A 23,994-nucleotide genomic window follows, 5' to 3' on the forward strand; every position below is an offset into this window, starting at 1 on the left:
CTTACTAAAAATTCATTTGGTACAGATTGCAGTTGGGACAGTGGTAAATTTTGTTCTTCATGAAAATCTTTAAAATTATATACAGTAATAAGGAAAGATCATTCTATCATACACAGTCTGCATCCAGAACCACAAACAGGAAATACACGATGAAGTGTGAAGAAACAGGCACACATCAACTTCCTCTTCACACACAGCTGCTTTGAATGAGAAAATGGTAGTCAGAGTGCAATGGGATTTTTTCTTCTGTGGCACAACTCACTTCTCCCTGTAAACAACAACAACAACAACAAAAGAACAAATATATTAAAATCAACACATTCACAGAAAATCAAAATTATTCCACAAGATTTAGAAAACTGAGGGAGTCAGATGACAATTTTAGTATCTGAGTGAGTCCCTTATTTTTCTAGGTCAGGTTTACTCACCGAGTGAGAGACACGGAAGTGATAGGTGACGTCTTGGAAAGACGAAACAGGTACTGACCAGAGGTGATGCGTCCCCTTGGAAACAAGCAGAGATTTTATCCGTGACGCAAATAAATACGGTATGCTGTGAAAATATAAATAGTTTATATAAGCGATGCTGATCATTTTTGGTCAGATATACCTTTGTAGATGTACTCTGTCCACTATAGAGCTCTGACTCTGTGTGGTTGGGACATAAACGTCCTTTGGTGGCTCCACATTGTTTCACCCATACACTATTTCTTGACCTGAGAAAAAAAGAAAATATATTCATTACCATTTTTTTTTAAAATAAGAACATTACTACAGCATGCATTCCCATTGTATCTTCAAGTCAAAGAGAGAAAGACAACAAAAAAGGTTAACAATGATGGTAAACAAAATCAAAATCACGTTAATACAATCAACAAAAACAAAACAAAACACTAATAAAAGTAAATGTTGTTAAACTAAAGTGTGAAAGAGCAGTGGGGAAAAATGGCCAGTACTAAACTTAACATTATCAGAAAAATTGTTCAGTTCAATATGAACCTAATAATATATTTTTTCTTTGTTGCAGCAGATACCTCTGAAATCAGGGTTTTAATGAGCTGAAAACACCTTGATAAAATAAAATTTAGTAAGTTATCATAATAGGTTTACACTTCTCACCACTTGAGAAATGCCTGTCCTTGTTGAAGCCTTTACAGATATATGAGTTTGTTGATGTCTTTGTCATTAGTAACTCAAAAACCGGAAGTCGGAAATCTTACTGTTACAATTGTATTTGGAAGATATAAGAAATAATAAAAAAATAAGTGCAAAATCTTATTTAGGATATTATACTTTAATCTCCTAGAAAATAAATCAAGGAAAAAATATCTGGGAACACAAATAATGAGATCCATGACATTTTAAGACCTAATAGAAACCCTGCAATTATGATTAAACACAATCACATCATTTGTGTTATAGTGCACCCATGCTATACTTACATCATGTGTAGTGTAATTTGTGGTATGGAATGATTTTTTTGTCCCCTAAGTGATAGAGTGTAGCTGCGGAGGGACACAAAACATGCATTAATAAGAAATATTAATGCAAAAGTCATAGCAAAAATATCTATATATGTCCACCTATAACCAATATTTATTATTCTTCTAATTTCAGACCTGCAGCTTTCCGCTGACTCACAACTTTGTGAGGTGATTTCTTGGTTTGTCTCCACAATGTGAACACTTCTTAGAGACGGAGCTGTCGCTGTTACTGTGATGGAAAAACAAAATGTATCATGTTCTCTAAGCCAGCCTTATACCGTCATACATTAAATACACAATCTCGATTTTGTGGTCATTAAACCCAATTCTTCTTCATATTATTTGCGCGCTGCCTGCTAATGTGTAGAGAAGTGTCATGGCTGGGTTGTGGTCATGTAGGTACCTTTAGCATGCAGGCTGCGTTGTCTCCGTGGTGCTGGCTGTTGACCTGGAGGCAACCGGTTGGTGGTTCCCACTCCCTCTGCATCTGGGGATACAGGTCTCTTGGACTTGGCAAAGTACATGGGTGCTGATGTGTGGCTGAGACGGTTCCTGCTGTGGCCGTCTTTGTCCATTTGCCTGGACTTGGCCTTTTTAACGATGGTACCAGGAGTGGGAACTGGGATGCTCAAACCTTGAGAGGACAGACAATTCATCTGTACAGTGAGCACATCTGCTGTGTAATAAGAGTACATGATGTGTTAATGTTTCTCACCAGATGTGGATTGGTTACTACTCAATGTCAGAGTGGTTGCTGATTGGTTGTTCACAGCTGTGGTTGAACAGCAAGCTATTATTGTTTAACATAAAGGGGGGAAAACACAACATGATTGATCTTAATTCATTAAACTGAATAATTTCACACTCAAACTGAAGTCGATAGTACCTGGTGCAGGTGTGGTAGAGACTGAAGTTAAAGGATTCTTGCGGGATGATTCCAGTGCAGCTCTTGACCTGCACCAATCAGAAACATACTTTAATGCATTCCAGTGATTTATATTATGACCATATGTGGTACATAATCCCATTTCACACAAAACAGAAACAGCTGAGCAATTTAAGTTAGGAATGACAGAGCTCAAGGAAACTTAAGTTGTAGAAGAGCTGGCAGTGTACCATGTGCAGACAGGCGGACAGACAGTTATAGTAGCAGTGAAGATAGGCATCCATGAGATGTAGAGAACACAAGAAGAAACATGGCTACAGGAAACAGAGACATAGTTAACAGAATCATTTTAAAAGTAGGAATGGACAGATGTTGTGGTAAGCTTGTCTCTGAATCTGAAAAGTGCATACCCGTCTTTCTCCGTGATGGCTCCTCTATGGTGAAGAGTAAGGACGTAAAGGACTGACATCGAAATGACGCTGCAAACAAACAAGCAAACAGGCAAGACATAATCAAACCAGATGTATGCATAGGAACTTCCACGTACCCCATTACTGCACCTGGAACCCTGCGTACAAACCTGAAGGCCATGACAATAAGAAGAGCCAGGATGATTCCCTGCATGAACCTCTGACTGATGCAGCCCTGATCAAGAGGAGAGCTCTGGAACAGGCAGATTAAACACGATGACATCTGCACAAACTGCAGTTCACCAATATGTAGGTAGTTTTGCAAAGCACTGTATAACTTAAAAGCTATAATTCAGCCACACACCTTGCTCCCGGGTTTGACCATTCTTTTCTTGAGTGGACCACTTCCTGTTCTGCTAAAATAACTTCCTGACTGGCTATAAAGACACACAAAAAATTGTTTTCATGGAGCATGCGGCACATTTTAGATGGACCTATGCCTCAGAATCAAAAGGGATTGGCGTTTCTTTCTCACCTCACCGTGCTGCCGCTCACTGTGCTCTTCATGCTGTCGAGGCGCCGCAGCTTGGCCAGTTTGCGGCTCCAGCGCTCAAGTTCATCTATGCGAGTCTCCAGGTTGTCCGTCAGCTTGCAGAGCTCCTTCACAGCTCCAACATTCTCCATAAAGATACGCTCCTTCAAAAACAGCAGGACACAATCAGTGTCAACAATATGTAGAAGTTCAGCTTGTTTGAAAATGTATTTCTGTACAATCCTTACCTTATTGACAACTAAAAGGTTGGGGATAGTTTCTCCATTGGCACAAACGACATCACCTCCTTCCTTAACAGCTTCAGGTAGGATCTGCTGAACTTCCTGAGCAATGACACCTGCATGGGGAGAAGTAGAAGTATAAAGAGCATCAAGAAGATGTGACAACATGCGGATGATGAAAAATGCACAGACACATACTGTGCTACACATCGTGCCAGGAAGATAAAGCTGCAGAAGTAGAAATAATTTGTGAAGTCATTACCTGTCTCCGCTGTGTTCTCTATGCCCACGGTCGCAGCAAACTCAGGTTTGTATTGGTAATGAACCAGCCTCATCTGAGAAATCCGTTTCAAATTGTCTGTGGTGTTAACCTGATGAAAGATAACAGCACTGCATGAATACAAAACGTATGATGAAGAAAGTAGCTTTATATAAGAAGTGTTAAAACACCGTTTGAAATGCAGAAAAAACACAATGCAGCTACATTATATAAGACAACATATGATGTTTTAAATGGTGAACTTTTCATGTTTTATTTGATATCAGAATAGCTAACGAAGCAAAGATAACAGCTAAAAAAAATACTAGGAAAATGATGTAATGCTAAAGAAAACAGAAGAAAATTTCACAACATTTCGACAAAATGTGTAATAGTCCCCCACAATTCCCCAAGAGTCAAACCTCACTGGTTAATTTATAAAAGGCTAAAAAGGAAACAAAGGAGTGTCAAAACTTTTCTGAATTATAATTCTAGGATCAAATATATAATGGGTGGATAGGTTGATGAAATTCAATATTCCAGAGTTTTGTCATTGGTTATCTGCCTTTGTGCTATTTTAGACAGAAAGTAATAGTAATATGTTTGTTTTTTTCTTTGGCTTCATCTGGTTGACTAAGTGTGAGCTATTATTATAAATCTAGAACTCGAAGGTGTTTGAGCTCTGATGTATGCATGTTTAAGACTTATTTTGAAGTATAAATGGATGTACTTCCTTTTTTGGTGTGTTATGTTGACAGAAAATTAAAATGGAAATGAACACTACTTTCCAGGCAGGCAAACAAAACTTAGCAGCCTTAATCTCTTAACATATAGGATAGAAATACAATATACAAAAAAAGAACATTCTCAGTTCTTCTTTGGCTCTTCTTTCCAGGACTGGAATATTGTAAACCAATTAAAAACCTTTAAATCACAGTTCATGACTAATCAAACCTTTAATCCACCTGTGAAATCAAATTTGCAGGATTTTTTAGATTTCTCCTACTATTGATAGAATCTTGTTACATCTTGTTTACTTGATAAATATTTTATCCAGTGAGATGTGCGCATTGTTGCACCCCTTGTGCTATGTAAGGGGTACAAGGATGACATCTGAAATTTTTTTAGAGCACCCACAGAGTCACACACACTCATCCTGACCTCCTGGACATTTTCTTTTGCTCTGATGTCTGATGGATGGACAAGGGATCCCATGACTTTGACGTTGCCATGAACAACGAGAGCCTCGTCTGGACGGTCTGTACTGATGCCGACTCTGCCGTGGTGGTACACAGAGTCTGGCAGCTGCCCACGCTGCCACAGAACCTCATTATCACTTTCAAATTGGCCTGGGTTGGATGCCTGTCCAAAAAAAAAAAAAAAAAAAAAAAATCAAAGGAAGAGGTACACTGGGAATCAGATTCACATATTAAAAAAATAGCAATGTGGTACACATTGGAAGTAAAACACATATTTGGAAATATTGTGCTTACAGTCATGGTAAAAAAAAAAGTATGTCCATCTTACATTTTGTAAGAACAATCTGGGCTTTACCGTGTCCTGAAGACATTTAAATCTAGCCTTAAATGTGTAAACCCAAATTATATATATATATATATATAAATAAAAATATGAAAAGAAGAAACACTGGAAAACCTACAGCTCCGAAATCAGAGCTTCATACAAAATCCCAGTAAATAAATTATTTTTGTTTTTATTTTTTACCATGGCTGTGCTTGCTTTATATACATTTTGATTATCACATCTACACATTTTTACATAATAAAAATCTTATTTTTATATCACAATGATAAAAGCAAAATCTCCAAAACAAGTAAATGGTCTTGTTACAAAAGAGACACATTATGTTTCTCTATCTGATGCAGTTATGATAAATAATTGTATAATATATTCAACAAACATTGCTGTCCAGCAAAAAGCTTTTGTCTGAAAATTTGAGATTTCATGTTTTAAAGGGCAAATGTTAAACTACTTCAGACTCAGTAAATCTATAAATTTTAATTGGCCTTTCTATTGTTTTTAACAGCAATCCACTTTTTAAACCCTCCTTTTGGAGCCATTTCTCTAAAAGTAGCTAATTCTTGTGATTCACAGTTTTCCGGAGAAATATAAGTATCTGTGTAAATCAAACAAGAATGCTGATCAGAACCGGAGTAGAAATTATATTTCTGCTCAGGTTATTATAATTTTCTAGTTTTTTAAAATTATAATATAGGCCATGAGTGGTCATTCACCACTTTGGCAAACTAGCCTGGGCTTTCCACACATCACTTTTAAATTCAGGGTGTGATGCTGGTTTGTTAGATCTCCAAACATTTTTTTTTGGTCTTCTCACTTGACAAATCACAATCAGTCTTTGCCTTTCTGAGCTAATATTCAAGCTAGAGACATTGTTGTTGCTATTTAGACAATTTCTTCCTAGATTTTGGACATATAAATTGAAATTGCAATCCGAGCTACGAGTCTGAACATAATTGTTGTAAGAAGTGATGATAAATGTCCTTTAAGATGAATTACAGGACAAAGGACCATGAGGAATTAAAAAAATTACTTAAGAATATGCAACGGCTTAAATGCTTTAGATTTAAATTTTTGTAACCTTTTATATACTTATATTTGAAACTATACTCCATCTCTTTGTTCACACCATTATTTGTTGCATCACTGCTGACATAATCAGCCTTCAAAGTTTGCAGCCCGTAATTCGGACACACCCTGCGTCTACATCAACTCAATTTGGTCATGAAATAGAGAAATTTTCTGAATAGTCTTTTTACAGGACAGCAGCATCATGTATTCTTTCATCATTTGAGCTCTGGGGAACAATTTATTTTTTCAAAATGTAAAGGTAAGAACATTCACACAGGTTAAAGGAATGGAGAGGATGAGGTTATAAAGGGCCAAGCAGCTGATGAACAGAAAAGTTTCACATTCACACGGGATATGATTGCTGTAAGAAGGAAACAGACATGGCCAGACGTTACCCTGACGATGATCCTCTCAGACACATGTGCAGCCACAGTGTAGCTCTGACTGTGGGACTGTGCATGCAGGGCCACTACCAGCATGAAATACCTGCAAAGATTAATGCAGTCAAAAACAGGAGACTCCTAAGGGTCATAAATGTATTCCTGCAGCACACTTTGTCCACCTCTGATCGGGATTTGGTTTGCCCTTCTTCCTCATGTTATTTGCTGTGGTCTCGCTGAAGTGGAGTCGTCCTACTGTAACTTTGGTGACCTGCTCGGGGGGCAACGTGACCCTGGCACACAAAGACAAATACAATGATGGCATGATTGAGCTTATGATTGTTTCAAAGTGATTTAAGGGGCATGTACTTACAGCACTGGCTTGAAAGGCCTCTTGCTGCGATCAGACTGCGACTGTTCCACACTGATCGATTGATTCATGGCTTCCACCTGCCGGAGAAGAACAAAAATTGAGTATTTAATAAACACACACCCTTACACTCAGTGTCAAATTAAAGGTGTGAGTGTTTTTCCATTTCATTATTCCTTAAAAACATTAATCAATCTACAATCTACAGGCTATGGAAAGTAATAAATGTCAGGTTGTCCGTCATCCAAGGACCTAATCAAGCCAAGTTGGTACCATACATACATCAGAAATCATGCTTTGACTATCCAGCATGTTTCCTTCACCTTCACTCCATGGAGTTTGAGATAAAAGCAGTCGATGGGCTGCAGGCCTTCATTCGTCTTGATATATTTAGGGTCCCCAAGCATCCCGATATACACTGTGACCTGGAAGTGGTTCTTCTTCTGGCATACAAAGGCATCGTCAGCCAAGGAGAAGTTGAAGCCTTTATCAGCATCGACGCGGTAGGTCGGCATCGGTCTAAACAGGGAAGAAGGAAATCTACTGAATTTACAGGTTGTTTTCACAGAATGTTACTTTTATGTAATTAAGTTGCACTCTAGTATGTTAAAGGTGACTTTTTCTTTATTATTTTATGTAAACTTATATGTTATTTTCTGTAAAATAAAAGGTTACTTTCCAAGAATTTATGAATTATGTTTCCATAAAATACAAATTATTTTCTCTCAGCTTAAGTAAATTATTTTTTTGATATTGATTTTAAAGATGTACTTGTTCCCCTGGCAGATTTTTTTCACTTTATTAACAATTATTAACATATTATAAGTGAAAAATCTGCCAATGGAACTAGTATTTTTTAATTATTGACTTGAAACAAGATCCTATATCTCAAGAATTTGTTTTGTCTTATTTCAAGTGTACTAAAATACTTGCGCTCGAAACTAGACCAGAAATACTTTTGTAGGTTTCATTTTACAAGTTCAGAAAAACTGAGCGGTACAGCCAGAAAAATCACAAGCTATCAACAAAATCTTATATTTCCAAAGCATTAACATGGCTATTCATCTGTATCCTTTGGCTAATTGGAGGTCACCTCAGATTAAATGTTCCCTTAAAATTTTGTAATTTTGGAAAAGTTACTCCCGTATATTTTCATAATTTAAGCATTGTGTGCTTAGAGCTGCAATGGTCAACCAGGTGGTTTTGATAACATATCTCAAAGGTCCTGGGAGTTCATTCCAACCTCTCTCCCTATCTTGTTTGGCACTGCAAAAGCACAACGAGGTGCAATACATTTTTTTTCCCCCACTTTATCCTTGTCGACGGTGCCTGTCTAAATTGAAACCCTGCTCTTGTTCACTCCCACATAAACCTCACTGCGCAGGAATGCTGTGGAAAGCCATTACTTTTCCACTCCTGTCGTGTGGTTTCTTGAAATATACAAGTAACCAATTAAATCATAGTTCATTTATGACTCTACAAAATCCATGAATCTCTTTTTGCTTCTGGACAATATAGCAAAGATGAATTCCACGCACAGGTCCTTGCCGTTGGCATCATAAAGGGGCGTCCATTTGTTCTGCTGGTGAGGCTGCCACTTGATGCACTGATAGTTTGGGTCCAGGTAGGTGTTGTCTGCATCCTGCATCAAACCTGCGACAAACACGTTTAAAACAGCTGACTTTAACGTGTTGAAGCTTCGCGTAATGAAAATTCTGTTCTGTAAATCTGTGTTAAGAGTTAGTGAGAGCTGGTGAGCGTGAGGCAGAGGAGGCGAGGGAGGTAGGGGAGAAAGATGCCTGCCTACCTGGTTCTTGTTTGATGATACCTGTGAGGATTTGGGAATTCAAGGTGCTGTTGGGAGACTCAGAGTGCTTCCTCTTCTTGGCTTGATGAACAGGGATGCTGCTGCAGAAACAAGATCAGAACTGATTGTGTCTGATGTTTTCAACACACACTGGCGAAAACAACCCTATCCGCGGACTCACTCTTGCCCCTGAGGATGCTGCAGCAGCTGATGGAGCATTTGTGTCTGCTGCATCTCCCCACCCCCACTAGTCGCTGGGCCGATATGATACTGCGAGATCATGGGCTCTGGCTTTAGGTACATGTCTCGATGCATGCCAGGATAGTGGCCGTGTGGAGGGAGAGGCGGCGTCGGAGTCATCTGGCACATATTCTCTGGAGTCATGGTTCTGATCATTTGAGGATCTAAACCAAAGATTTGAGAATGCAAGCACACTATTTAAAAGGCAAAATTTAATCTAATTGTTGGAAAAAAATGGTGAGATTAATAAAACAACGAAACAATATATTTGGCTGCAAAGTCGGTGTCTAGTTTAATTAAAATAAAATAAACCAACATTAGGCTTGGCGTTTGAATTCCCATTTTCTAAAGCAAAAAGCGAGCTACTCACCATTCACCTGTTGAGGCGAATAAGGTTCAGAGCTGGAGTCTGGTGGGGACTCAGGAAGAGTCCTAACAGCAAAGATTCAAGGAAGGAAAGAAAAATAATGGGAATGAATTTAAATCTTACAACACAGACATGCTAGTCTCTAGAAATGTTAAATCTATTTAAATATCTAGCATCAACCACTTCATCTTAGTTGTGCTTTTTTTCTTGTTCTGCACTTTCTCACAACCGGAAAGGTCAGACTTTCTGTTTTTGAGGATATAAGTGGACTCTTTATCTCTGTTATCAGTCCTCCCTCTCATCTTGACTAACACTTTAAATTACTAAAGTAACATTGATAATGCACTTGTTCAAGAGTTGGTTTTTGGCTGTAATGGTGAAGTAAGAGTATTGCATTATGTATTATTAATCGAAATAGAGCTCCCAATTATTAGCAACCTGGTACAGCTGTGGCATAATATGAGAACATTTAATTTTGTTATATTAATTCTGTAAATGAAAATATATCCTCTTTCCCACCAACAAAATAACTGCAACTTAAGTATTTTAAAAATTTTAATTGATACTTAATTTTTTTTTAAGTTGATCAGAGGTTAAACAAATCTTTAATGAGTGATCAATGGTATCATATTTCTTTGGTATATGTTGTTAAAATGGCCAAATGCCATTTCTTTTTATTAAAATGTGAAAGACAAAAGAACAAGAAAGTTAAATACATGTTGAAGTCGTGAGATGGCTGCAACCAAAGCATCCCTAAGAGCATAAAGCAAAATGAAAACCTATTATTAGAGAAGTGCAGCAAAGAGTGGCGTCTTAAAAACATCAGCGCTATCACAAGAAACACTTGCTAGTTACTGTTCACTTAGTCAAACAACGTCTGTGTTTCTGTGCTTGACGAAGGCTGACTGGTTGAATGATCAGGAGGAATCAAACAATGAAACACCTTCAAGTAAAAATAAGTTTGCAGGGTTACACAGAAGTGATTCAGACGAAATATCAGCAGCAAACAACAAAATGCAAACATGTAGATCCTTAATATCTAATAACGTGGTTTTTTATTCTCATGAAAATTAATATTTTCAGTTTAGCTTGTTTTATATTGATAAAGTCAGCAAAAACAAGGGGTTTGTGTGATTGGTTGTTGGCCTTCTGTGATAATTCCACCTTTTTTCAGTCTTACCCCGATAAGCGTTTTCAGGCTCTGCATTGCTTTTTGAAAGTAAAGTAATTCAAATAACTAATTACTTTTGAAGATAAGCAATCAGTAAAGTAACTGGATTGCTTTTTTGGGGAAGTAATCAGTAATTAAAGTAATTGATTACCATTTCCAAATAACTTAACCAGCCTTTTGATAATAAATTCCCAGTTTTTTTTTCTGAACTACTGTGCTCACCCTGGAGCGTAATGGCCTCGGTGCTCTGGCTTGACGTGAGCCTGTTGCTGCTGCTGATGATGCTGCTGCTGCTGCTGCTGTCCCAGGCAGGGGTAACCGTGTCGGAGCCCTAGAGATGGACCCTGGGGGTAGGCGTTCTGACAGCTAGGGGGCCCGGCTGGAGGGGCTCCTTGGCGCAGAGGAATAGGGGGACTCACACCACACACCAATCCTCCAGAGGAGGACACTCCGGCCTGAGGAGATGAATAATTTGGTCCCGGGGTGCTGTGGACCTCTGAGAAACAGCTGGGAGGGAGAAAAAAAGAAGAAGAAAGAAGGGATTAGCCTTATCAGAAAAAAACAAATTCCTTTGTAACAACATGGTTTGCTTTGGTTGGTGCATGTTGTTTTGACGTTGCTGGGCTAGTCTGGAGTCCCTACTGACATGTCAGTGCTATCGTCCTCCTTGCTGATGTACTCTTCCAGGATACTGGTGTCGATGTTGGCTGGCTCTAGAGAACTGGTAATATCATGACCTGTGGAGAAGGGAGGGTTGGGAAAGTGAAGAGAGAAGATGGAGAGCATCTGGGGATTAGCAACAGGAATCTATCAGCCGCTCCACACAATGCCACAACTGCTCAGTCCAAGTGTTGCAACAATTCCCTGACAGATTTATCCCACAAATGTCTTTGTAAGAACTCTGTTGATTTCAAGGTGTAAAATGTGATAATGACACATGATGAGATTATCTTGAACACTTAATGATGATGTTGTGAAATGGAGGGTTGTGATTGGCTCGCGTGAACTGTAGAGATTAAGGTTTCAGAGGAGACAAATAGTCAAAGGATGTGGACATAGTGGTGATTCAGAGTCTCCATCGTTGTTACACAAACTGTTTTGTACTAAAGCCACATTTGTTCTACTTGGAAAAAAAAAATGTTGAGTTAAATTAACCTTATATTTCCAAAAGTATCATTTTTGACATCCTAACAGATGTTTATATCTTCAATAAAGTAAGTGCTTTCCTGCTGTATCTAGACTCTAGATACTCTAGAGATATATGCATTTCTTTGAGGGAGACTTCTATTCATTTTCCTAACACTGGATAGGATAATGGGTAACCACAGGAAATCAAATTAATTTTATAAGCTTCATGACTAAAAATAACTAAACTATCAAAAAGAATATAGAAGAAAATGAAAAATCCAAGGGCTGTTTAAAAATATTTCCAAATGATTCTGACTATTACTTATGACATTCACATTTAAGGTATTCACTAGTCAATTGACTTATTGTTTCTATAAATATATAGAAAATGTTACAAATAATTCTACACAAAAGTATTTCCAAAATCCAACCCAATCTTTCCCCCAGGGTCATTTTCAGCCTTTGATAGGCAAAGCCTTGCAAATCCCAAACACATGACCCCACTTAGTCCTGAAAACACAGACGTAGAATGAACACCTGCTTTTGAATACATCTCTTATAGAGATAATCACCATCAGTTCAAATATTATAATTGAAAAGTAAATATATATTCTTAAAACCTCTAAGATATTTTCCCCAAATGTCAGATTGTGCAAACAGAACAAGTGAGAAAAAACTGACTTGCTGTAAGTGGGTGGGTGGGTGGGTGGGACACCCCACTCTTTTAAAGCCCAAACACCACCCCCATAAACACACACACACACAGACACACACACACACACTCATTCACTCCTCCTCCAATAGATTAGGAAGGTCCTCAGCTAGAAACTTGGGAATGTGAGGAATTTTTGTGTTAGCAGAAAATATTTCACCTTTTCCCTTTTCTCCATCCATTTCTAACTGCCATCAAAACACAACACAAATGTTGCTCCATGCTGCTAGAGTCACAGCTCCTATAATATTTTATCACTGAGTTCTACTGTTTGCAACAAAAGTGACTAATGTGTTATACCATCCAGGAAAAATGGCCCCATTTGAGAACATTTCCAGTGAACAGTCATATCTCATATCTTTCCACCAGAAAAACCCACAAACTTGAGCACTTGTCTCAGACCAATTGGATTTAAGATTTAAAGTTCTAAATCCTTGTGTTGCAATTTTCATGACAAAAAAACAAAAAAAAACAAACAAACAAAAAAAAAAAAAAAATCTTGCTTCTCAGAAAAAAAACAGCTGGTAAATGTCTCCTGATGCATGATAGTAAAAAAAAGAAGGAAAAAAGGCAGGATGGTTCTTTTTAAATAGGATCCAGATGTGCACCCCACCCAAAGAGGCAGTAAATTTAAGCTGGCAGGACTGATAACAGAAAATAGGGAGATATGGGGAAAGAGGAGGGAAGATTGATGGGGCCTAAGGAAGGCTGGGGGCATGAAAAGAGAGGAAAAAGGTATGATGTTCAAGGTTGGGAAGACTTTACAAACAAAGGAAAGAGAGAAAAAAATTGACGTAAAAGCATAGTCCAAGAAACGTGTTCAAAACAAGATGGCATTGAAACTAATAATAGGGTTTGTAATTTTTTTGCTGGAATGACTAGTTAGTTTCCATGCAATCCATCACAATAATTAAGTGTCAAAGGTGTAAATATAGACATGTTCCAAAGTGTATTTAAAATTAGACTTCTGTCTTATCTTGCTATGCCAATGTGTCTAAAAAACAAAGTGTGAAGCCAAAATGTGCATTTTGCAAAACACTAAGCCCTGTTCACTGGCACTCCCCCTTGATGCAAAGGGGAAGTGCCCCTTTGCATCAAGGAATGCAAAGGGGCACTTCCCCCACCTATTGCTGAGCACTGTTGGTCAGCTGGCTGAACAAAGGCCAGTACAGTTTCCCATCATTTATGACTCAGATAAATGCAGCTGTTTGGAATATTTACAGTTACTGCAAAAAATAAAGAGGGAAAAAGCTTAAAAAATGTTTTAATAGTTGGCAAAGATGGATGAGTATGACCATCAAATTCACTCGTCATTTGAATAATAAGTGAATTTGTCTTATTGCTGAAACTCGATAAAGATCAGAATGTCGAAATTACACATCATTTTTAAGGACCCGAAAACTGCTGTTAAATTCATTGAGTTATTATTCTACATTTTTGCTAAAATTTATTAATTAAACAATGATGACAAATTTCAGAGGAAACATTTTTGTTGCAGTAATAATCAATATGTTATTTCATTTAGGTGGGAAAACTGTTGGTTTTATGTTTTTTTTTTTAAACTTAGATACTGCTGATGCTTTTGTTTTAAATAGTATTTGTGCTAACGTTCAGATATTGAGACAACTACCGTGGTTTCATTATTCTGGGAAAATGAAACCATGGTATTTTACTCAAGATTTTCATATAGCTGGACCATGTTCAGCATATGTTAAAAAGTCATTAATTTAACCTTTATTCAGCCAGGATAAAGCTCATTGAGATCAAAGACCTCTTTTACAAGAATGTCCTGACAACAATATAGTTAAACATGTTAAAAACTAAAGAGATGACCTTAGATTTCTTTTGTTGTGGCAGCATCATCTTATTTCTTCCCTACTCTTAATAATCACCTAAAATAAAAAAAATACAACATTCCATACAGAATCTATTAGCATCCTCAATTGGCAAAAGTAAAAAATAAAGAGAAAATAGATCAGACTGTCATTCTCTTGAAGCTACTTCATGCATTTGGCATGCCGAGTTGAGTAAATATTCCTCAGCATTGACAGAACCTCTGCACATGATAACATAAAATTATGAAATGTTATTATTACATAACTGGTGCAACATTTGAGTCATACAGCAACAGAAAGTGACAGCAAAGAAGCCATAAGCGACTCCTATTATTGTCAACCCCTTTTGCACCTGGTTTCAAGCCATTGTTGTTCTGAGGTATTGATAGTTTAAACAAAACATTCTGTGGCTGAAGTCCAGTAATCCGTTCTGTCTCAGTACGACTCAGCATGACGTATCCTGTTTGTGTCAAAGGTCCCATTTGGCACAAAAATGCTCCAAAATGTCAAGGTTTTGGATAAAAGAGCTGAGAAATAAATTATTTACCAAGGGAATTTAAACCTAGTCATTTTTATTATTTTTTATTTTTTTTGTAAAATAACACAAATCTTGAAGAAATCACCCCACTCTAAAAATACTGAGTCCTACTCATCTAGTTGTAAATGTTATTGCTGGTAGATCACTGCTGTTTCGTAAGAATGGGGTACTCCAAAGAAAAAGCTAATTTTCACAACTGAAACTGTTAAAATGTAAAGTTTCACAGTAAACATATTTTATTTTGTTGTCTAATTTTGTTGTGATGTAGCTTTTTTAATACAGCAATGAACAGTAACAGTTTATAATGTCACACCAAAGCAAAAAAAAAAAAAAACTAAAAAATATTCTTCTGCTTATATGCTTATTTTTTATATCAATAATAGCAATTAAATGAGCCAATGTCAATGTAATTTGGTTTAGAGAGAAGACTGACAGAAACGTAGATCAAGCGTGTGTAACGTCTAAATTACTGAATCATCTTAGCTGGCTGTGGACTGAATGTGTAGATTTCCCTGTCCTCTATGTTTTTCTCTGTCCAGCTGTGTCCAGCGGGGAACAGTGAAATGCTTGTCAGCCTGACTTCGATACAGACGTGCCTTTGGAAAGATTAAGGGTTGTGTGAGCATACGCGTGCCCATGTGAACACGCATTTGTTTGTTTTTACGTGAGTGTGTGTGTGCCACCATTTCAATGGCTTGGTTGTCACACAGAGGACAGAGTGTGTGAGTTCCGATTAAAGATGATTTGATGAATATGATTCAGGAAAATGCGGTTTTATTTTGAGTAAGGACATATTCGTCCAGTTTCAGATGTGAGTAGAGAATGTAGCAATGCAAGGTGTGTTTCCTAAGGTAATCTTTGCATTTCATATAATGCATAGAGTTCTTATTTTTATTTGTCATGCCATAAATTGCATTTACGTGAGTCTATTTATGAGTGGCATAAGTTTTAAGCTGTTTTTTACATGTTGACCTCGAGCCAAGCATCATTAAATGATTCCCATTCAGTGGTAAACAAATGTAAGATCATTTTAGCTTCTTTTGCAGGAAAGAGTTTCCCTTAATAGTAGGGGAAATGTGACTTTTGTGTGTATAAGAACTGAAGCCCAAATATCTGCCAAGCCAAGCGACTGTTACTGACAGTATGTTTGCCACTTCCCACTCTTTAAAATTAACTACATAAACACCGTAACTGCTTAAACAAACTATTTTTCTTGTTTATGCTGGTTTCTGTAAGCTTAAGCCTTGTCTTACCGTGCATAGCCTGCTGTAGGCAGGGAGAGCAATGGCGTGATTTACAGATACAACAGCGTAAAGGAACCTTGGAGTGTATAAGAGCTGGCCATAATTTAAAATCTTTGACATATTTTAATGGCCTTGTTTTACTTTCTGACAACTAAGTCACAAAATGACATCAGTTCAGGCAGGATTTCAGACAAATTTAAATGCAGTCAACAAAGAGAACAGAAGAAAAATTAAATAGGTGTAAATCTGTAAAGGACAGGTTACCAAAGCCACATGATAATATGTATATTCAGTTGCTAATTAACCCATAACTTCAAACTTTTCTCTATCTTCCATAACTTTATTGCATGTAAAAGTGATAATCAAGAACCATATTTTGTTTTGTGTGCAAATTTAGATTTGAAAGTTCAGTTAATAAACTATGAGCATGAACTGATTCAGTTTTAACCTGAGTGAGCGAAAAGCAGCAGTGACTAACTTTTGTTAAAACTGATGTCATGACAGTTTAACCTGAGCTAGATAACCTGAAAAAAAATCGAGCTCTTCTGTTTCTGGTCCCACTGCCATCTGAATAAACCCACAGCTCACAGTCAGAAACAACCAATCAGAGCAAGGAAGGATGTTTTAGCACTGTCAATCACACTGGTGTATGCACTTCCCCTAACCTCTGCTTTGCTCTCCCCTGCTGCGTCCTTGAGATTGAACCTACATGACACTAACTGTATGTGTTTAACTTCTCTTAACCAAAAGTAAAAAAACTCAAAGGATTTTTTTACTTTGAACACAAAGTCTAAATGTTTCATTTGCCGCACAGTTACCTAGAGCTCTTTAAAATAACATAAATGGCATTCCAAGACAAACAACAAAGAACTTAATCTACTTTACTAACCTGTTTTCACAAAAGAAAATTAAATGCAGAACTTGAATGAACTTTTCTCTTTTTTCTGCAGAGAAGTTGGCAGGTTTTTTAAATAAATGGGTAAGATCTGACTACAACGAATAACAATCTTAGTTCATCCTCCAACAATCTTGGCTGAACATCCATAAAATGGATGGAAAAAGCTGAATAAATAACATTCACACAGCTCATACTGTATTATGCAATTGTTGAAAAAGGGAAGAATTTAACAGGATACCAAATCAAGTGTTTGAAAGCTCTTAAATTGGTTTGTTGATTAATATTCAGGCATTTTTAGATTTTGGACCTCTATCAACATAAACAAATAAGACCACCAGCAACCTTCACAGCTGATCTGGAAAATGCAGCTCAATTTAGAAACATGCATACTGTGTCTACAGCATTCCGTCAAGTACACACATACTAAAGCAAAAATTAAAGAAAATGTTCCAAATCATCGCCAATGCTAATGTCTTACATATTTTCTCGTGACAGAGTTGCTCAGAAAACCGAGGCATATCACTTTGACACATTACCAAAAACACAAAGCCACTCATCAAGTCTAAGAAGCCACATCTACAGAAGCAGAGCAGACAGAGCAGCACGGGGTACCTGGACGAAGCCAAAGCATGATGACGTTCTTCAGCTGACAACACCTGAAACAGAAGATGAGAGAAACAATTCCTGTCTATCTTTCACATGTTTCTCCCATCGGGCGCAAAGACTTTAGAACAAAGTCTTGAGAGTCGCAGAACAGTGTAAAAAATGCGGGTGTGTGTGTTTTGTGTGCTAAAGATACTATGTGTATGTGTGAAATAGAGTGTTTTAATGAGGATTAGTTCCCAGTCATGGGAAAGGGCTGTACCAGGCTACCACACACAGCCCTTGTCGCATACAAGCACTGGCCGCACCGGTGGCCCTGGCTCAGGGAGATTACTACAGAAATCAGGCTGGGACCTGGACGCAGAGAGAAACTGTGTAAAATGTGAGGCTGAGTGCCAATGGCTGAAATTCTCAATACTGAAAAAAAAAAAAAAAAAGGAGGAGGAGGAACTAAACAAGAGATAATAAGAGACAACGTAAAGGAACATTTAGGAAATTAGGAAGAAAAGATGTTCTGGTACAGATCAGAGTTGCTTCTGGTTTCACAACAACGATACGGAGCACTGCAAGACCGCAGTGGTTACTGTTCATGAGATGCAACAAAATGAGAAATAGTCATTCAAATTTTCTGGCAGGACTTTAGATCATTGAAAATGAATGTGGAAACAAAAGTAAAGTAATCAATGAACTCATGTTTAACAATGTATGCAAGGAGCGGGTTGGCTTGCAGCACGTTGCTTAGTACTGCAAGCCTGTCTGCTCAGAAACAATGCTTCCCTCTAACAGTAACTTTCTGCTGAACCCATAAATCAGAGAAACGAGCTAAACTTCGTCAGCCTTATTGCAGGATTTCCATGATGAGTCGCAGCATTTACACCCATTATGGGTGTGATTCAGAGCTACTGTGGGAGTCGAGCAGCAGGAATTTTCATAAAATTACTCAGATGGCGACAACTGAGTAATGGAAGAACAGATTTACTGCTGTCCCATCAGCTTGTGTAGTACAGGAAATATGGATAAACAAAATGTTTTAATGTGTTTATGGTGGTCAGTCATAATGACTAGTGTGAGAATAAATCTCAGATCATGGTTCTCAAACAGAAAAAGAGCAATTGTTCCCTCAAAGTTTGGGACGAGTCCCTGCCTCAAGTCCCAAGGAGTGAAGACAGAGCAGGACATGAAGTTAAGGATCGAAACCTTGTCTGGACCAAAAAGGTAATATTCATTAACCTGTGTGAGAAATAGATCATAACCAAAAGAAAGAGTGAGTGAAATGAGTTTCCTCAGGATGGCCGAACTTAGAGGTTCAGTGAGGGGAAAGCTCCTCTGCATTGAAAGAAGTCAATTAAGGAGTTTCGCTGATACGATAAGGAGATCTGATGAGTGCCTCCCTGTAAAAGTAGTTTGGGCACATCCCATCGAGAGGAAGCCCCGGGACAGAACTCACTGAGGACGTACGTCCTGCTCATCAAAACACATCTGCATCCACCACAATTAGTGTTTCTCAAAGTGTGCCCTCATAAAGCCAATTTTGTGTATTTTAAGTGAAAATTCTTCTCTTATTAGTGTTGAGAACGCCATTAAAACTGCATCACATCTTCTCTTTAAATCAAATCCTTGGTGACGTTATGACTACTTGCAGACAGCTGTGACTCCAGTCTCTGTGGGGCGCACACACCATCTTTGTGTGAGGGACTGGTTGCTGCCGAAGTGAGTCAGAGAGGAGAAGGTCAAGTTTCGAGGGGGATCTGCGGTTGGCTCCTCTCTCCGCCCTGAGTCTGCACTATCTCACCTCCTCACCCTGTCTGCTCACTGTCACTCTAATGGAGTCGGAGAGAGCCGGAGCGAGAGGCCTAAGACCACGGAGAGTAACACCAGTCTCACCTCATCGTATTTTAACAGCCACCAGGACTATGCCAGGAATGTACATTAATGTGCGCATATATATATTTCACTTAAATCCCTTAAAACACACTTTACTGCTACCCAAATCAATCATATCGCTGCATGTCCACGGCGCTGTTTTACCTGATCAACTATAAAAAAGCACTTTTTGACGCCCATACGAAGTTGATCCAATGAAATCCTGAGCTCAGGATTAAATCAAACAAGGAAAACAAGCACCTAATGTGTACCTCTCATGGACAAGTTGACATTTTAGACCAAGCGAGGGTGGCTGAAATAAAGCCAAAGAAAGAACATCTCTCTTACTCCCAAGGCAAGAATGTAAACACACTAAATTCCTGTCAGAACAGTGAGGAACCATTTGACAGTCATGGATGGCTGTGTATATTTCAGTCGGTGTTTAGCGCATACAATAACAAAGAGTCAAAATTTCCTCACAGAGCTCTTCTTGGGGTGTGATTGTGTTTATGGACACCTGACATCTGAAAAACTTTTAAAAAAAACAAAAAAAACTCAATCAGTAAAGTGGGTGTTCTGAATTTTAACAAGAAGGGAACAGTTAATCACATGGTGTGTTATGGACTGACACCACGTTTAAATGACTTAGAGGAGGTTTAGAACATGAATAAGTAAGAATAGACATAAGAAAGTCAATGTCAAAAATACACTTCAGATAAAAACAACAAAACTATGCTTTTTATAAAGAATATTAATTTGGGGCTTGAAATGTAGACATTTCCACCTTGTCACCAACAATCAGCCTGAAGTTCTGAACCAGCACATACTATACTGCTGCTTAGGGCCCCCAGTCCTGCATGGTGACCCCAAGGCAAGGTAAGGTAAGGTGATTTTATTTTTCATAGCATATGTTTTGCATTTTCAAATTCTTTTACTCTAAAGCGCTTTGTGGTTTCCTAACTTATGAAATATGTTATATAAATGAAATTTACTTACATACAGCAACAAATAAATTCAAAGTGCATTACTTAATAAGAAAGAAAGAAATCAAAGAACAAAGAAGCCCAGAGCATTATATTGCAGGTACAAAGTAAGGAAAGGCAATGGCAGATTGAAAAAACGGACAACACTTTATGAACTTAGTATTTCAATATTTTTGCAGTTTTCTGGAAGCTTCCTCCAGATTAGAGGTTCATAACAACTGAATGCTGAATGATGCAGAGTAGAAAGGTATCAGAAAACCTCAGCCGTCTGTCAACAAACCGTTAATGTATTTTGGTTCTAATCATTTGGTGACTTATAAACCAACAAAAGTATTTTAAGGTTCATTCTCTGAGCTCCAGAAATCCTATTTAAGAACTTCAGAAATGGGGCGACATTTTTCTAGTTTTAGTGAGAACGCCAGCAGCAGCTTTTTGGATCAGCTGCAGCTGTTTGATTGACTTTTTAGGTAAATCTGTGAAGACACTGCTGCAGTCATAAATTTGACTAAAAATAACTGCTTGGATAAGTTACTCAAGATCTTGCTGGCACATTAGTTTTTGTCCTGGAAATGTTCTTCATATAATGGAAGGGTGACTTTGCAATTGTCTTTATGTGACTCTGAAAGTTCTGATCTGAGTCCATAACCACAGCAGATTTCAGGCCTCACTAATCTCAAATTACATTAGCTCAAGCTGTGTGCTGACTCTTGGTTGTTACTCTTGTTTCAAAACTAAAAAATTCAAAAATAAAAAAATACTTTATTGATCCTAAAGGGAAATTAAATGTAACATTAATTTAGATTATTCAAAGAATGACTGTATTTGGTGATGTCTGTTGGCAGGAAAGATCTCTTATATTACTACAAATCTGAAGAAGCCTCTGACTGAGAATACTGTGTTTTCTCAAGGCAGACTCGTGAAGAAGATGGTCTGGGTCGTCCATAATTAAGGTCCTAAAATAATTACTTCAGTTTTGTTTCTATTCAGCTGGAGAACGTCATGCCACATCCACGTATTGACTGGCATCTGCTCAGTGCTTGAATGGTTTCATAGTCACCTGGTGGCTCTGTGTCATCTGTGTCATTAAGATAATTAAGATAATTATTCTCTGTTGTTATAATCTGAGTTAGCTGCAGGCTTCTATATGCCTCTATATTAAATAAGAAGGGCCCCCAGGATGGGACCATGGGGGTATTCAGCATGTGTCCAATGAAAAGTCTTAGCATAGGACTCAAACTGTAGCAGACCCCAATAGCATCTGACCTCTCACAGAGAATGTCTTAAACTAAGAACTTCCTTTTTTTTTTTGCTCTGGGGTCTTCTTGTTTTACCCACCTATTAGTTAGTTTTATCATATTTGTTTTGTTTTTGCTAGTGCTGACAATCAATTAAAAAAAAAAATCTGATTATTCACACCCTAGACATCCCTATTTAAAACATCCTGTAATAATAAAATTAACATTACATTGACATTTTGCCGGAATGATATTTCATCTGCAATGTAGCCACAAACTAAATGCAAGCTGCTGTTTGCTGACTATAAGCTTATAATAAATCACTGTACTCTTGACAGATCAAAGATGTAATTCAGAAAAATAACCTTTTCTGAACTATTTAACTGCTGTGATTTAATAAATAATCTGAATTAAAATTTGGGCCCCAAATCAAGCTCAGGGTCCCATAAAATCTCAGGCCGGCTCTGGTCCAACAGAGCACTTACAAAACACGCCATTTATCTTGACTTAAATTCCTACACCCTTCTAGCCCCACCTTCCTCCACCTAATTCCCCTCCTTCAGGATTCCTACTTTTCTCCTCAATCTGTTACCCATCAGCAGCACTTTTGCTCCCCGCACCAGTTAACGTTTCTGAATTCCCCTAATTTTGTTTCCAGCAGTGAATAAGAAATCTTTAAAGCAACTAACCAGAGCACACTGACTGTTGAAAATAAATTACAGATGATATCTGATGACAAGAACAACACGTCTTGTCCCTGACACTTTTTAATTTAGATTTTTTTTTCTGCTGTTTTTGCTGCCCATGTACTTACACTGTAAAGAGCTGACTGACCAGAACCAAAATATATTTACTCTTTAAAGGACCAGATAAAGTAATAAGATTAACGAATTACGCACAATACTCTTTGAGCAGATTATGTAATTATTTAAAATGTGTTCTCAAAAGTTAAATGTACGTCACCTAAAGCATCTAAACAAAATGTTGTGTTAAATACATCTCAAAGCAAATCTTTAGACGTTACAGCAACTGAATCATCTATCTATCCGAAAAATATTGTCAACTGAAGTGCATATTTTTATTTACAAAGAGGAATTTGCCTAAAAACAAAAAAAATGTTACAGCCTCATGGCCAAAGGTTTACAAATAAGTTGAGTTTTGGGCCAGGGCTTTCTTTACATTTAAAAAGCCCAGGTACAGCTTTAAGTCTTGCAACGCCCTGTGGTCGCTAAAGATAGAAAACGTGTCTTCGTCATGAAATCAAGTCATTTATAAGTCAGAACTCTTACAACTAAAAAATAAATAAATAAAAGCAACCGTTTTGTTTCGATAGTGACTCATGCGTAACAGGTCAATGAGATTATTAGAAAACATCTTACCTTCGAAAAATCTTTGTAAAGCCTCTGTTTCATCTACCACGTCCATCCTAGCGGGTCCCACATAAAACCTCCATCAAATTCTCCCCTTTTCCGAACGACACCGATTCGGATTTGGGGGGGATTTTCACATATACATCACGAAATCCCGATTTATTTAACTTCACTTCACTTCACGGCTTTAATGCGCTGAAGTTTTTTTCGGCTTTAGTAAAACAACTTGGCACCAATCTAAAGGGCCAATTTTAAAGTTTCAAAATTCCCTTGTGGCTCCAATTATAGGCCTATACGTGACGGGATAAAACTTTAAAAACAAAACAAAACAAAGAGCGCTCCACATGAGGACAACGTTAAAAAAAGTCGCCTCAACAGCGCAAATTCAGTTCCCATAAACTTCATTTAAAAAATAAAAAAAAGCTGTGGCGTAGGCTACTTTCTTAAAACGTATGTCTCCTATAAAAGAAGGAATAAAACTCTACTTTGTATAAGAGTCAAAAACAAAAGCGTGAAAATGAGTTTAAAGTAGATTCCGGGAGTCTGTGAGGCGAGTTGTGTCCCTCCTGCGCCTCTCCCTCCCAGACAGGGTGTGTGCTGCAGGGAGAGTCGGAGGAGAGGAGCTGAGGCAGGTGAGGGATGTCCGACAGCCTGCTGCTGCTGAACATAATGCATCTATGGGGGAAGTTTGGAAAGTTTATAAAAAGTCACTAGTGTCCTCTTATTTTACCTATAAATTCAAAAATCTTCATGGTTTCGGAGGTTCTGCTTCTGTGATTTTCCACACGACAGCGATTACTGGACCATTTCGCAAACTGTGGGAATAAT

The 23,994-nt window shown here is 37.8% G+C and overlaps 1 protein-coding gene across 7 annotated transcripts; it reads right to left on the minus strand.

Annotated features, from left to right (window-relative positions):
- myrf (myelin regulatory factor) lies at positions 1-23,786 on the minus strand. 7 transcript variants are annotated; one of them, XM_015046245.1, is made up of 27 exons: positions 23,176-23,786; positions 11,404-11,494; positions 10,980-11,264; positions 9,590-9,651; positions 9,161-9,383; positions 9,001-9,080; positions 8,711-8,825; positions 7,496-7,691; positions 7,176-7,252; positions 6,985-7,095; positions 6,803-6,908; positions 4,974-5,174; positions 3,816-3,924; positions 3,560-3,669; positions 3,315-3,475; positions 3,144-3,216; positions 2,950-3,032; positions 2,780-2,848; positions 2,600-2,683; positions 2,370-2,437; positions 2,199-2,273; positions 1,887-2,117; positions 1,619-1,712; positions 1,442-1,504; positions 610-715; positions 429-503; positions 1-268 (listed from the first exon to the last, which is right to left on the minus strand). In XM_015046245.1, the coding sequence occupies exons 1-27, from the start codon at positions 23,219-23,221 to the stop codon at positions 188-190; spliced, it is 3,075 nt and encodes a 1,024-aa protein (XP_014901731.1). In that variant the 5' UTR covers positions 23,222-23,786; the 3' UTR covers positions 1-187. The 7 variants fall into 7 exon arrangements, with proteins under 7 accessions (XP_014901731.1, XP_014901730.1, XP_014901728.1 ...); XM_015046244.1 differs by having other exon boundaries at positions 6,818-6,908; positions 8,980-9,077; positions 23,176-23,785; XM_015046242.1 differs by having other exon boundaries at positions 8,980-9,077; positions 23,176-23,785.
- Positions 23,787-23,994: the final 208 nt, after the last annotated feature.

Source organism: Poecilia latipinna, unplaced genomic scaffold (assembly GCF_001443285.1).
Source record: "Poecilia latipinna isolate Pla-1442-1.1 unplaced genomic scaffold, P_latipinna-1.0 Scaffold770, whole genome shotgun sequence".
Classification (NCBI taxonomy): domain Eukaryota; kingdom Metazoa; phylum Chordata; class Actinopteri; order Cyprinodontiformes; family Poeciliidae; genus Poecilia; species Poecilia latipinna.